General features: G+C 37.8%; 1 protein-coding gene across 7 annotated transcripts in view; it reads right to left on the reverse strand.

The window, feature by feature from the left end:
• Positions 1-16,463, reverse strand: part of PPP2R5E (protein phosphatase 2 regulatory subunit B'epsilon) — a 75,922-nt gene that overhangs the window by 21,329 nt on the left and 38,130 nt on the right. For all 7 annotated transcript variants that reach the window (XM_030481830.1, XM_030481828.1, XM_030481829.1 and 4 more), the window contains exon 3: positions 11,634-11,830. In XM_030481830.1, coding sequence (XP_030337690.1) covers positions 11,634-11,830 — 197 coding nt within the window. The remainder of the gene's footprint in view (positions 1-11,633; positions 11,831-16,463) is intronic.

Below are 16,463 nucleotides of genomic sequence, written 5' to 3' on the forward strand. Positions count from 1 at the left end.
AATTGCGAGTGCTACTTACACATTATATGCCTGGACACCTCGTGCCAAGTACAGAAATTGGTATTAAATAAAAGCAACAAATAGTATTTGCTCAACAGTTAGCCTACGTTTTATTTCATGGTTGTTTCACTTTGCCTAATCTTATTTAGAGGAATTTTGCTGAGATTGATTGGCTTTGTGAGGTTCATGCTACCAGCAAAGACCGAACGAGAGTGCTTTCCTGGGTTAATTATAGTGCTGAATGGAGTGCACAGCTTATTATGCAGCAAATCTGATAAACTGCATAGTGTAGAGACTTTTCTTCACTTTGAAGGTGATGTTGTGCCGCCTTTGCACTCTGCTACTGCATTTGACCCATTTCTAAGCTGTTAATCAAACAGCTGGGAAAAGCAGCATATTATCTCCTAATCCTGTCTATACATGACCCCTCCATTGTAGTTCAGACAAACTAAGCTATTTAAGAAACAAAGCTAGTATATTCTGCAACATCCCTATTAATTTTTCCAGCATTTTACTCCTGTAAAAGTTTAGAAGTTAGTTTGTAAGGCATATTTTCAATATATTGGCAACTTAGTAAGAAAGGACACTTTAAAGCCAAGAGTTCAAATACAGCTCAAACACTGAAAAGAAAGGATTGAAATAGAAAGAGTAAAGCTTTGCAAGAAAATACTTGCAAGAAAATTGGAACAGTTTCAGGTACTGCATAAACAGAAAGATGAAACAACAGAAAACTGTAGGAAAGCACATGTGGTGCATATCAGTGAGGAATATTCACTGAGCACAAAGGAAAGATAAAAGAAGAGTAAGTAAGGCAAACCAGTGAGCCCAGGAAAAAGAAAAAGAAAACAAAACCAAAACCAAACCCAACGCAAACAAAAAAGGGGTCACACCAGGTTTCTGCTTGGACTTTTCCCTTCTTGCCACAAGAGGGTGTATTTCACTACAGTTACAGTAAAACACACTTTTACAGAAGCTTTCACTGTATATGTAAATCTCATGTTTTCAAGTCACGTGGCTTTCAACCTTAACAGATAGAGCACTTACCATAGTCTGTGCTGATACTGAACTCTGCTTGCCCTGTGCGCATACCTACCAAGAGATTACTAATGTTTACTATGAGATACTCTTTTTCTCCCTTCTTCATCCTCTTCCCCCAACTCATTCACTTCTCTCAAGAGCCCCTCATGAAAAGACTTTCAGGAGGAGAGGTCAAATAACTATTCCAGGAAAACACACATTCCTGAGCTCCTCCTTCTACTATCCCTGATTTAAAAAAAACAAAAAAAAACAGGGAGAGGAGGAAAGTTATCAGAATTAGCATGACAGAGTTGTTCTTGTGTTAAGAGCACATAGCAAAAGAGGGTAGATGGCCCAAAGGATTCCCAAGTAAAAAAGGGAAAATGTACCTACTGGTGCCTTGGATCTGAACATCTGGGATTCTGCAATACTTACTGAAGCATTTTTGGTTAATGCTTCACACGCAAAAATCCCGGCCTTCCCAGGATTTGGACCAAAATAGGAAACTAGCAAAACCAAAGGCATTCTGTAGCTTTTTTTTTTTTTCTCCCCCCCTGCTTTAAACTATTTGGAACGAGAAAAAAATTTTCCTCCAAATTTAACCATACATAAGTTACTGAAACTTGTACCAACAGATCAGAGAAGAGGTAAGTGTATTCATCAGCTGTTGTGTTTAGAAACTCAAACAGATACTGAATTATGGCACAAGTAAATCCTGCAAGGAAAAGTGTCTACTTTCAGAACGAAAAGCTAAACTAAGACAAATTCCTGTAAGATTTAAATTAAGTCAAACCAAGCCTCAAGCAGTTAGTGCCAGGGCCTTAATAGCATGACAGACGTATGACGGGTTCAGCAACAATTAGTTAAGTGCCACCACTGACACCTGAGTCTTGAGCTTGTAACAAAACCAGTATTTCTGGAGAGTGCCTATTAAAAAGAGGCCAGTCTCAAGGCAACTCTAAAGCAGTCTTTTTGCATAAGAAAATTAACATGCAAGAGTAAATGAACAAGGTAAAATATGGTCCTAGTATACAGCTTGCTCTCTTTCATTTTCTTTTTTGCATTAGGAGAAAAGATAAGCTATATGAAACCAAAATGCAGATATTCTCCGGAGAAGAACAGACAGAACAGGTTATCTTTAAGTGATTTCCCCAGGTTATCATAATTTTAAAAGATAATGTGTGTCATTACTGTTACATTAATCACCACAACACAGCATGATAGCTCATTTACATAGAGTGTCAATTTCTAGCATGCTTATCTGAATCAGTAGCCTCTGGGTGGCTAATGTTATAAGCCTCTAAGGGAGAAGCGCAGGCAACAAGTTCTTCCATGCATGAACTGCCCAGCTGTACATTAGAGACTTTGACAGCCACCACACAAAGATGGGAATACACTCATCAAATCCAAAAGAACAATTTTTTCTCAGATGGGCAGAAGGTATCTATTTAGTATTTATCCCTGGGCCCATGTAGCATGCCAAAATTCTTTCAGCTGGATAGCTGAGTCATTTCTCTTCTGACCTCTGTTGGATCATCAAGCCAAAGGACATCCCTGCCAGCCAGCATATACAGTCCCTGATGATTCCTCTCCCATAGCCAACACAAATGACTATTGATCATACTGACTTCCGTCTTCCACTGGTTAGGAACACCTCCAAGCCTGGATGTTATTTTTGTAAAGCAAACTCTAATGTTGTAGAAAGTTGTATGATGACAGATCTCCTCTTATATCCTCCATTACTGTCTCTTTCAGAAGCACACATCAAACTGGATGTAGAAAAGTACATCACTGCTCCCCTGCTATGCAGAATTTAATCACCCAAGTGCCAGAAACCAATTTAACAAATCAGTAATATCTACTAATTGGCATTGAATCTAAAATTTCCAAGATCGCGTCGAAAATGCTAAAATGATAGATTTTTAAATTTGAGATACCAGAAACCTCGATGCTCCATGTCAGTGTGTCAGTCAGGCACAACTCTGACCAGAAGAAAAACAAAAATAAGTTCTTCGCTGTGAGGGTGCTGAGGCACTGCCACAGGTTACCCAGAGAAGCTGTGCCTGCCCCATCCCTGGCAGTGTTCAAGGCCAGGTTGGACGGGGCTTGGAGCAACCTGGTCTAGTGGAAGGTGCCCCTGCCCATGGCAGGGGGGTTGGAACAAGATGAGCTTTAATGTCCCTTCCAACCCAAACCATTCTATAAAAACCTTTCCAGACAATCCCATTGACTTAAGTCAATTCATTAAAAACAAACAACAAGATAGGGAAGGCTGCTCTGATACTCCCACAAAGAATGAGCAGCAAATTCTAAATAGATCTGACGACTGGTACCTGGCAATGCAGAACTGTGAATATACAGTTAGAAGTAATGAGCTTCAGGAAAGCTTTGATTTTATCACCACATTTATATTTGTAATAGCTTTTAGAAAAGAAAATACCAAAAAGCGTAAGTCTGAAGGTAGGAATAAATGTTTTGAGAAGTCCATTCTCTGTCCCTCACAAGAGTGCTATAAAAATGATGATGCTGTAACAGAAACACTTCACAAATTTAATTTCAGCTCAGCACTCCTACTCTGTGCTGTCTGAAACAAAGATTTTTATCAGTAATAGTTTTCCTGAATGGAACCTGAAAACAAACATGTACACAGGGAAGCTTAATGTATTAGCTATAAAAAAACCAGGATAAGTGAATAACCTATTAGGTCACAGGAGATACCTCTTCTTCTATTATCAATATGTGGAACCATCTAAATAAACCCTATGTACATACGAAATTGAAATCGAGTATCTCTGCGCATGCAATGTTTGAATTACTGTACATACTAACAACATACAGTAACAATAACATGTAATTAAGCCATAACGTGAAGCCATACTAACTGGGAGACAACGATGGCCCATGGAACAGACACTAAGCTTGTCCTTCTTAAATGTATTTCTGTGTATGGCTTTTTAATATTATTTAATATTGTTTGTGAATTCACATATTTTAGAGCCTGAAGTGACTACTGCAGTCACTCAGCTATAATGTCTCTATATAACCCATTGAATTGTTCCCAGAAGCTTGACTAAAGTACATCTTACACAAAGTAACATCTAGTTTTATCTTAAAACATTATAAATGATTTCACCAACTCTCTTCTCCTGAAGTTTTACTACTAATCTAACAACAGCCTTGCTTCAGATTTCAAGGTTGAATCTGCCTGATTCCTTGTCGGTTCTCGTTAAACCACCAGATCTATTTTACATCTGTATATATATTTACATATGCAGTATGTATCTATTTATATGTAGGTATTTTTATATAGACATGACACTTCTTGACCTCTGTGCTGCTAAACGGAGAGCTAGAGCTTCTGAACCCTGGCAGTTGTTAGTTTCCTTGTTTGTTTATAATCCTGTGATTACTCTTGCTTCCTTCCTTTGAGCTCCCACCTGTGCGCAGCAAGTATACTGGGGTAGGTATAAAATGCCAGACCTTCTCCCTCTTTTTTTGCTGCATGTTGCCATTTTAATTTATCAACATTCATTTCTTTGAACAGTGACTGTACCAGAAACTCACATTAAGATACTCATGATAGTAATCCACAACGCTCAGGTCCTTTTCTGCACCACTGCTTGCCTGAATATAGTCTTTCAAGGCTTAATATTACGCACCTTCTTTTTGCCCAGCAGCATTGCTTCTGACTTGGCTGCACTAAATTAACTACATTGGACTGCAAACACAGTCAACAAACCAGATCACAGGGTGGGGGGAAAACAGTCCTTCTCATCTTTTCTTGAGCTTTAAGTCTTCCAAAGATTTAACCAATAACCTGCAAGAATTTAGCTCTAGATCAGGGCTCCTAAACTTGTCAGCTTACCATCACCTACTTCCATGGTGGTAGCAGCTTCCATCCATAGAGAAGAGCAAGTAGCAAAACTGAGATCCTTAGAGCTCTGTTGGCCAACAAGTGCAACAGGAGCAAGTTTGTGGAACAAAATTTCTGGTGCTCAGCTGCAATGTCCACAATATGAATGTTTGGAGAGAAGAGTTTTTCTAGTGATCTCTTGCACTGAAGCCTATGAGCAAGTTGGAAAGCATTAGATACGCTCCTGGAGTAGTCATTTTGTCCAAAATGAACTGAATTTTCAAACTCTAAGACTTCTCTGTCACAGACATCTAAGCGGAGTGAGAACAAATGGGAGATCCACTTCAAGAGCACACTCAGGATCAGACCAGCACAGAACCCATCCCCAGGCAGCACCCCTGGAAACTGCCGGAAACTGGAGCTCTGAAATCCCACTCTGTGTCACCTAAACCTGAACCATAACAGGGTACCCCTATTAGTAACAATCCTGCTCCTCACTACCTCCACGTAACTCTGGTTTGAGATGATCCAGTGAACGCTTATTTATTTAATGTGTCCCCAGCTAATTCTATACAATACAATCTAAAAATTCACAGCACAAACTCAAGTATCTTGGACAAATTAAAGCACAGCACCAGCAGAAAGAGCCCCTCAACTCTAGAGCAGACATCAGATGAAGTGAAAGCCTGCCAATATCTGAACCTGAACTCTAGACAGCATTACAAAACTCATACTGTCTCAGACTCCAAACTGAAGAACAAAACAGAACAAATTCAAACCCCAAGAAAACAATCCCCCAGAAGATTCATATTGTGCTTATCTACAGACACAATGCTTGAAAGGTATTTTAGAAGACAACACAGCTAAAATGGGGGTGAGGATGTGCACTCCTTAAAAAAAACCTCAAAAAACCAGCTGCAGTCAACACAAGTTCTTCTTGGAAAAAGAAACAAGAAACTGTTTTTCCAGTTTATTTCTTTGTTTTAGACCTAGTAACTGTACTATTATGCAGATAAAGTCTGACAAATGAAAGGCCTATGTAACCAGCAGGAAGAATAATGGATACGGGTAAATGTAATTACATACTGTCGGGAAAAATTATTAGGGACAACTACTGCAAGAGAAGCTGCCTCCAACTGATTTTTTGAGAGGAGTACAGAACATCAGAGCCTCTTATTTTAATAAGCATTGTGGGTTTTGTACAAACTAGGTGTATAAAGAATGGGAATAATAAAATGCATCTAACAGAGGGATTTGCAAATAATGCATAAAAGAAACCAAAGTTAGATTCTTTTCCTGCTTCTATAGAATTGATAACCCTCACACTAAAGAAACAAGAACAGAAATAAAATATAATGTGCTGTTTATCTTTTTTTTTTTTCATAGCATGCTTGCTCCATCATGGCTGCATCTACGTGACAATTTTTAATCCAAGTCCGTTCTGGGGGTCAAAGAACATTGCATCTTCCTTTCAGCATTTCAGATGGTTTCAAAACAATCCATTCAACTTCTACTAATTAGAGTTTAAAATTAATTCCTAACATTTTACAGAATTCCTAATGTTATATAAAATTCATATTAGAAAAGAAACTTTATTTGTAAATCCTTGTAAGACTGTAACTTGAAATAACATTCAGTATTATATTTTTAAATCTAATACAAGAACCAACAGGAACATACACACATGGTTTTTGCTAAATCAAAAAGGTAAGACTGAGTATAGGTACACTTGCACAAAAATCTCTATCCAAGAACATTTTAACATAGAAAACCCTATATAGGATGACCAGTTAGCAAGCAGGGTATCATACTTAGCCAGAAACTACAGCTAAAGCCATTGAAAATTTAAAAATTCATAATTCCTATGAAGTTGAACAGCTAGAACACTTCCAAAAACATGCCTTAAGACATGGGGGTTTTATCATGTTAACAAGATAGTCTTCATGTTTAACAGGTCTGTCACAAAAACTCCTGATCAGATTCTGCCCTCCCTTCTGTTGAGAAGAAAAATAAATAAAAATGCAGATTTGGTATTTATCTGGGTATTCATTTAACCAAGTTTCTTTCACTGTGTACCTCAACACAGCTTCTAAGCCACAAGATGTCTAAATTGATGCTTCACTTTGGCTATAGAGATTAGAGTCTTATTTAACTTGATTTGTCATTACAGAAAAAATAAAGACAACAGGAAGCCAAAGGCATTTCTGCACTTAAAAGAGAGAACAAAGTAATACTATTCCATTTTAAAAGGTGTATCTCAAAAAAGTTTCATTAGCCATCTCTTATGGGTTGCCAATCATCCACAGCTGCTGCATAAAAAGCATGGTAAACGTCAGCAGTCAGGTTTACAATTTTTGAAGCAGCAACAGGAGAGCTGAAATGCTGCTCACCAACAAAGAGCTTCACCGAGACTTCTCAGTTTAACAGCTTGTCAATTTTTCCCATCCGATTTTTAAATTGAAAGAGATCAGCTTCTTCAATCTATGTTTTAATACCCAGGAAACAAAAAGCTCTACTACATACACCCTTTAGGATACCACAGATAATAACAAACATTTAATTCATTCAACTACCATTGCTTAATCTACCAGCAATATCAGCATCATTAGTTTAGCCTCCACATTTTGCTCAGACAGGAACACATTTTAGATTAAGCGTCCAATTATTGGCTCATAAAGCCACATTACTGGCATTTCCTTCTTAGCAGAGTGTGGTTTAATTGGCAAGGGCCTTTTTTCCTAGGACTAGCCTAATTCTAAAGAATGTCATATGCCGTTCTGAACAACACATCAAACTGCAGGGGAAGCACGCTGAGCAATACCCTCCTGAATAAATCTGTCCAGCTTATGGCCATTAACACAAATCCCAACTGCTCTTCCCATCAACTGATATTGATGACAGTGACGAGGACACTGCAAGCTTGCTTTGGTGGCCATTAGTAAATTCAATTTCATTCTCTTTTTTAAAATAACCAATAACATGCCAAGCACTTGTGTATGTTATCAAGCTAAAGAGAGCAGTTTAAAGAAGCACAGGGTGACAAACAGCCAAATGATTTCACATTTAGCTATATACAGCAGCATATTATATGCTCAAGAGAACAAGATGAAAACGTGATATTACAATTAGGGATTTAGGTTTTAATGCCATGAACTTAGGATAACTGGCAGTAAAAATATCGAGGAGCTGTTATGCTGGCTACCACAAATGACTTTTTCAGACCCTTATAACATAACACCATTACATTTTAGAAGTAATTAAAAATCTCAGAGTTTCTGAAGAACTTTACAGGCAACCTTTCTCTATTCTAGCATCTACAAAGCCAAACTCCTTTTAGGTCATGAACAGAGAACACCAACATAAACATATCTTATAAAACTTTAAAACAAAAAAGGCTCTTCAACAGATACTACTTTTTTTTGATGTTTTAAATAATTAAGATAGGAAAACACTTTTTAGCCGTTAATACTTCTTTATAAATACTACTAATTTTTAAAATACCAGCTTTGGAGTGGTGCACCTTGTCTTATGCTCTTAAATGATAACAAAACTCACAAAATAGTTTCTTTCTTTTTTCCCTCTTTACAGTACTTCCCTTCACCTCTAAAAGGTGAAGCCCAAAGGACCAAGCAGGAAATATTAATTCCTGGATTCAAAAACACAAAATGTAACGGGGAGGAGACCTTCCAACGGGACAAAGAACACTTGTGCTCCATTTTGATCAGTTTTAAGATACTGTTTTTTCAATCACAACACTCCTGTGACAATTGTAGCAGGCAGTCCATGGGGACACTCATTTGCTCAGGACATAGATACTGCTGTTTTCTTCACTATCATGACAGATCTGAGATTGTCAATGTGACAGCTCCTTTGTGAACACAGTTGGAGACCTAGATGAAAATCTGCAAAAGCAGATAAAGGCAGCAGTTGCACTCACGAAGTCAACTGTGTGCAGTTGAGTCTCTCTTGGTATATGATTACAAGCACAGTTCCTCTTGAAACAAGAACATGCACTTCCTGAAAAAACAAGTTACACCAAACATCATGCTTCAGAACAAAGTGACTAATGCTGTCTCTTCACTAAGCAATATGCACTGAAAACTTCTTTCATACAATATTAGAAGTCCTTCCTTTCCCTCTAGGGCCTGTACAACTGAAGTCAATGTGATGGGGAAGTCTCGCTTTTATAAGCAAAGACAAGGAGGAAAAAAGCATTTTTACCTGTAAAATACAAAATACCTGCAACCCACAAAACCCCTGATGATGTGGTTCAATGGAAACACTTCATTAGCATTCGCTGGGGTGATAGACAGAAATCATTCATGCGTTTGCCATGGATTCACTCTCACAAATTCAATTCCGGAGCACAGCATCCTGCCCACATGGAATACAACCACCAAAGGGTTTTTCCAAGAGCACATGCACCAAGAACACTGCTGGCTGCAACAGGCACAATTACTGGACTCCAACTTTCCAACAGCTTCATCAACACACAGGTGTCTGTTGCAGGCTGGAGTTTCTTACAAAACTTAAATATTAGGACTTTCTCAGGAAATTCTTTAGAGAAAAAAGCATGTCTACTTCCCTAACTATTCAGGTATCTTTTTATTGGGGGGGGGGGCGGGGAACCAAACACAAAAAACAAACAAAAAAAAAAACCTCCAAACAAAAAACCCCAGGTTTGGGCAGTCAGGTGCCACAGAGTAGCCAGATACAGGACTTGAGAATATTCTCAGTCCTCTCCTACTTAGGTACCCTGGCACTGAAAAGAAAACATACCTTGAGCTCAGCACTGAAGCCCAAATGCAAGGCAGAAGCAAGAAATATGAAGGGCATGATGCAATGAAAGGATCAGGGGAATACTGGAGAAAAGACAGAACAGTATTCCATCAAAAATGAGTAAAGCTGAAACTGGAACTCCTGAAGCTCCATTAGCAAGTATTTGTAAAATCCACTGGAAAAATTCACACGGTATCTTTACTTCCAGCGACTCCTCCATACTGCAGTTACAAACTATATTTAAAGAAAATTACTTAGAACCATGCTTTTCAAACTATTTAGGCAATGTGTCACTTCCTTAAGATAAAAGCTGTTTTATGAATGAACATAAGTGACTGCAAAGACAGTCGGACACACAGCAAAGAGGTGTTGTGTCTCTTCTACAGTTCAAGTTCAGACTGCTTTACAGGTTATGATTTATGATTCAAACTGAACTTGATGAGCAGTTACAGATCAAATTCTTCTTTCTTGGGACCCAACAGACAACACTAACTTGCAGCATCTATATTCTACAAATATTGCTGCAGTAAACAACTATAACCAAAGTCAATACGAGAACACAACCTCAATAACAGAAATGCTAAAATAAATACCAAATTCTCCCAGGAGGTGAGTTTGGAGGCATCTCCTACACACAGAAAAAATACCTGATTTTATTGAAGTTACCTGTGCACCAGTGTCCTGTCTATACAAAGGGTATGATATACTTTGTTCATCACAAGGGGTACAAGTAAGATTAAGCTAACATTTGCAAACCCTTTAGATACTACAGTGCAGCACCAGTGGAAGAACTGAGCAAAGTAGTAGTAATTCTGTATTCAGACTGGTATTTGAATGATGCATTAGACCACATGCTGAATAAAATAGCACAACAGATTGAAAGCAGTTCATTCAGAAGATTGGTCCAGTATGGAAGGGAGAAAGAGAGGGTGAGGGAGAAGGGAAAGAATCTGATCACATAATTATAGGCTTTCTGACAATGCACACACACAAAGCAGCCATATCAAGATTTTTCTATACACCCTTAACACTGTTTTATTTTTCTTCATTATTAACTGCTTGATGGTTCTGTCACTATTTACAGCTATTTTTAAGTACTTCAGACAAGCAACACAGCATGTGTCCATGTGTCAGAAAAGAAATAATGAGCATCTATAATGCAATGTAAAATCTATTCATGTTTTCCTTCTTACAGCACATAGCCAGTGGATTCCATGATCACACACTACCATTAGGAAACCAACATCATCAGATTTATATTTAACTAACTGCCTTCTCATTTAGATAACAGGTTATAAGGGTTCTGTATGATGGTATAGAATAAACATTATGAAAGTAGTGACTAATTTCGCCCATCGCAATAAACGTTCTTCACCATATAGCCAGTATCTGCTACTGTTTCCATTTTTACATTCAAAACACTACTATTTTACAATCTATATATACAAGGTATGGCTTTATTGCCACATAATCTTGCTCACTCTAATGGCAGCTACAAAGAACCCACATAATACAACCAGGAAATTTCCACGCTGACCATATACAACATTTTTAGCATGTATGCTTTAAAAATCATTACCTGTGTGTACTCTAGGCTATCTCCACCTACAGTATGCTCTCGAGACCTTGGATAAATTTCAAAGACATTACATTATTTATACTAGGGTGGGGGAGCGGGTGGATAGATAGGGAAAACGTGAGGAACTCTGATTTTACAGCTGCTGTCTTTCTCCATCAAGAAACAATCCAGGTTTCCTTTCATGCATTTGTGACACTGTAATAACCATCATCTACTTGACTTTAATTAAGAATATACAAAAATTAATATTTTTGTCTTTGGAGAATTATCTCCAAGTGATGTCTACTAGAAAAAACAAACCAAAGGCCTCATTTAATCCACCTACTCCAGCGTTCAATTTCGCCCACAATGCGTAACTGGAATTGCAAGTGGATTTAAAGAGACCATGAGAAAGAAGGAACTCACCATTCTAACTACTTCAGGGTAAGTCTGCTCTGTCAAACAGCCTCTGCTTATTGTAATGTAGTCCACCAGTTCATTAAGAGTGGAGCGCTTGTATTCTTTCATTTTAAGGTCTGAAAGCGTGTCCATGAAGTCAAAAATGACACAGCACTGTTGAAGTTTCTTTAGGAACAGTTCAGGCTGCTCTGAAGATGGAACGTCTATGAAACAAGAAAGGAAATCTTTGTGAGTCTGGCATCTTATTATACAAAACAGGATTTCTTTTTGAAGATCAATTTCAAAGGAAAGCAGCATTCATACAATTTTTGTAAAACAGAGCTCAGATTAACAAACCCCTTATAGGAACTCTATTACTATTGTGTGTTTCAGATCTCAAACAACATGCTGTAGAAGTCATTTAATCATCACCTGCTATTAAGAAAATAAAGTTCACCAAAAAAGTGCAGGCTGAAGCGGCCAATGCACACACAACAGCATTCAAGATGTAATTCTGTGATATACCACTGCTTTCACTGGAGGCTGACATTCCCCATCAATAACTTACACTCTGAAGAAGGATGAAAGAACTGTCAAACAGATCAAGCTTGATTAATTTATATTTCTAAAACCCCTATATGAATATACATAAATATGTATATGAATACAAAGCAAGACCATAATTCTGCAAACAAGCTTTCAGATTCAATCATTACCCCAATGTTGACACTTCCACAGCAAAATCAATTTTACTGAAACACAGTGAGGACTATTTGCTGTACTATGAAGACATAACATAGATCAATAGGAACATTTTCACAGAAAATAATAGTATGTGCTTGACCAGTACAGTAAGCGGAATGTACTACTTACTACTTTTGCTGTTTTCTTAATTCTCAGCAGATAAAAGACTTACTTAATAAAATAGGAAAATGAATGTAAACTTTCTCATGGTTTGTTAGTTTACCAAGTGCATCAAAAGAGCACACAGAAAGCTTAGTTTATCCAACATTCATGTACACAAGATGCTAACAACAGCAGAAAGTTGCAGAAATGAAATATGCACTTTTACTCTGAAAGTATGCCCCTAAACAAGAGAGCACTTCACTTCCTTTGGTCAACTTTTTAAAGGCACAAATGCTCTGTCAGCACCAGAAAACAGCAAACGACCTTCCAAGCCACAATACAACATGTAAATGAGAACTTTTACTGATTTCAACCAGAAAATTGTAATAGTAAAGAACTGATGTTCATTTCCTAAAACTTGGACATACTTGTAAAAAGCCAGCCTAAGACAGAACTTCTTATGGCTGACACAAGAGTATGTCAAGTTAAGGAATACTTGTCAAACACTGGAAACTGTTAGTAATTGTATAGTAGTTTTAAGGACAAAGTTAGCATGAATCTGTTTTCATTAAAACATACACAACAGTTACTAGTTTGAAGTTCAAAAGACCTATGAAATATTACAACATCATAGTATATAGTTTTTAAAAGTACTGATAGAGATGCAAGGACCCCAAGGCACTTCACATCAACTCTCTGTATTGCTTAAACACTGGAAAGAATAAATATGGATTGCAGTACAAATAAAGATGCTACATGGTTTCTGACCTGACATGATGAGGTACAACAGTTTATTCAACCTTTTTCTGCTTATAGTACTGCAGTAGTGACAGGATCCCATAGGTTGTGTAAACTGCATCCCACGAAAACCAACCAGGATCTGGGTAAAGTTTAATTGATGGTATCAGGCAGTACACACCAATCTCTTAATCATTAGGCTTGGGTAAGCTCTGCAACAGCTGTGTCCAAGGGAAATTAAGGGGGAGGAGGAAAGCATTGCAGTTATGACACCACACTTCATATCATTGGAATTGTTCACCCCATGTTCCCAAAGGAACAGTGGAACATCTGTGGCACAGAAGATGCAAGAAACATGGTCCCACAGAATGCCAACAACAGCAGCTATGCAGCAAAAGAATCCTCCCCAAACACCTCTGGAAAAATGAAGGTCCCAAAACCAGGTCACCCTAAAGCCATTCCACTGGCCAGTTCTCTCTCACAGGTTCGAATGCCTCACAGCAGGCAGTGCTGAAACCTAAGATAAGCCAGGGAGCCAGAGAAACTCATTAGCCTCCATCCACAACAAAAACCGACCACTTCTGTGAGCAGCCTTTCTAAGGTTTCAGCCTCACAGGAGATAAAGGGCCTGGGGAAGCAAAGTACTTGTGACTGCTTTCTTGACTACCTGCCTTCAAATAATACAAGAAAGTAGAGTGGGCTTCAGAATTCAGTGTTATTAGCATGCAGGCAACAGTTAATCAATTAACAATTTCTTTCCAAAGCCAGACCATAAATCCAGGCTGAAAAAAGAAGAACAAGACGAAAGAAGAGAGAGAGATAAAATTGCAATTAGTTACTTTTCAAGAGTATTATTTTTAATTCTAGCTTCCACTCTTTCCTATACGATCTATAATCCATCAAAGAACTTCACAACATGTAAATGGTATCCACAAAATCTATGATGTTACATGAACGTCATTTTAGTTGCATTGTTCTACATGGCTTTCACACATTCACTTTGACCAACAAGAGTATTACGGTCAAAGAAAAAAACAGGCTGAAATCAAATGGGACTCCATTAAGATACAATTCAGCACAAGTTATAACCAGACTCATATGACTCAAGACAACACTCATTTTAAGGTAGGGTTGGTATTAAATAAAAATTTAAAAATTACTAAAGCATTAAAATAACTAATAAAAGTTTGTTTTCATTTTTCCTCCAGTTAAGTGTCTGGAGGTGTGGGAACAGAATGAAAAAAATAATTAAGTTCTTCTCAAGAAAAACCACTCTAGAACAGTATATGAAATTCATTGCTGCCTTACTACATCAACGAGCCATGCGAACTATAGTGGTAAACTAAAAAAATAAACCCAATCAAAAAACTCCACAACCAACCAACAAAAAGAAAACAACCAACACCAAAGCCCCACAAAATAAAACCCCACAAATCAATTGTTCTGGTCAGATCTGCTTTTCTTTATTAAGCAAGTTGCCATTTACACTGCAAAACAAAACTGGAAGAAATTTCACGCAATAATATTTCTCATTGTTCTTGAGGATTCGGGGTGCCTTGGGAATAGGGTAACACCTCATGCCTCCGTTTTTCCTACTTGGAAACAGCAAAAATATATGAGAATAAATTTTAACGGGATCCTAATATGCACAGCACAAGAAAAGGGCAGCAGACATCAGTAAAAGCAGCATTCCATGTTCCCAACCTTCTCACAGAGACCATGTCATTAGTTGGCTTGGGTTTGGGGTTTTTTTTTTTGTGTTTGTGTGTTTGTTTGTTGGGGAGGCGGGGGGGAGGAGGAGAGAGGGGTGTGGTTTGGGGGTTTTTTGTGTGTGTTTCACAGCTGTACAGACCTTACCAAAAGATCACTAAGAGCAGACTTCCCCAGCCACCCTTTTGCTATTTGGAGCAGAAAGCGCACTGGTGCTTGGGGTACAGACCTATTGAGCTCCATAGCAGAGCTGAGCTCCTTAATCCAATGACTTGAAACAAAACATGCAGTTCCTTACAGATGTTCACACTTCGCTGATGAAAACCAGCGAATCATTTTCTTCTGGCAGAAGGATACTTGGAGCATTCAATCAATTCTGCAACATCTTACTCTCGCGCTAACTTGCAGCCAAACATTTAGGCCCCAAAATTTAACAACCTGCAATATTACATTGTAACTACTTTGAGTTAAAAGAACTGAAAACTGAGCAACTGCTCTGATAAATCTGTGTAAATACCTATAATACTTTAATAATCTAATAAAATTGAAATGATACAACTAAGTGGTACCTGTGATTTATGTCGAATGCACCGGAGAGTATGTATTTATTAAAATAAGGATTTAAAGAAAGATAAACTTCCATCTGGATGACTGTGAGAACTCTCTCATTTTCAGGTCTTTGCTACAAGTTAATTTTCAGGCTTATCAGTTTTCTTTCTAGCCATTTAAACCTATACAGAGCTTTTGAAATACACTCCATATTCAAAGATTCAAAGGAAACTGGCTTAGTGAAAGCAAGTACTAATACATCTGAACAATGATAATCAAGAAAGCATAAGAGCCTTTAACAAAAGCAACTCTTTCATAAAGTTATCAGAAAAATTGTCTGAAAGTAGTGTAATTTTTTTTTAGACATGAACAAATAATTGTTACTACAAGGGCTGAAATACTAATTCTAAAACGGCCAAAGCAATCCCAGTTTCTCTCTTAATAGCCTTTCCCAAAATAATCCTAATCCAAGCAGCCCATCCCTTCTCATCAGCCATCTCTGCAGTTTCTGCCTTCTGCATCTTTTAGCAAAGAAAGAATAAAAATCTGATACCATACTTCTACTGCAAATCTCTAACATACATAAAAAATATTCATGTTTAGACTACATTCATATTTTAATTAAAGTTATTTACAAGTAAATGATTTTGGATCATAGAAAACTATGCATTAGACCAGCAAAACTGCATCTAGAGAACTGAGCTGTGGTTCTCCTCTCAGTGGTAGTGAAAAGCCAAGAATGGGGAGAAACTAAACACATGGATCAGTTCCCTGTTCCACTTCAGCCTGTAGTTTTCCAATGAAGGGTATAATGCCAGAAAGTGAAGATGGGGGAAGGGACTGAGCTGCTTAAGACCAGCGCGGCAACTGTAAGGAAAAGTCCCAGAATTGCACACGCAAGAGGTAATAGGGCTTTGAATTAAAAGAAAACAGGACAAATTATGCAGATCACATATAAAATATTAAGCAAAACTAGGATATGCTCACACATGCTACCCTGCACCCACATATGTA

Source organism: Strigops habroptila, chromosome 4 (genome assembly GCF_004027225.2).
Source record: "Strigops habroptila isolate Jane chromosome 4, bStrHab1.2.pri, whole genome shotgun sequence".
Lineage (NCBI taxonomy): Eukaryota > Metazoa > Chordata > Aves > Psittaciformes > Psittacidae > Strigops > Strigops habroptila.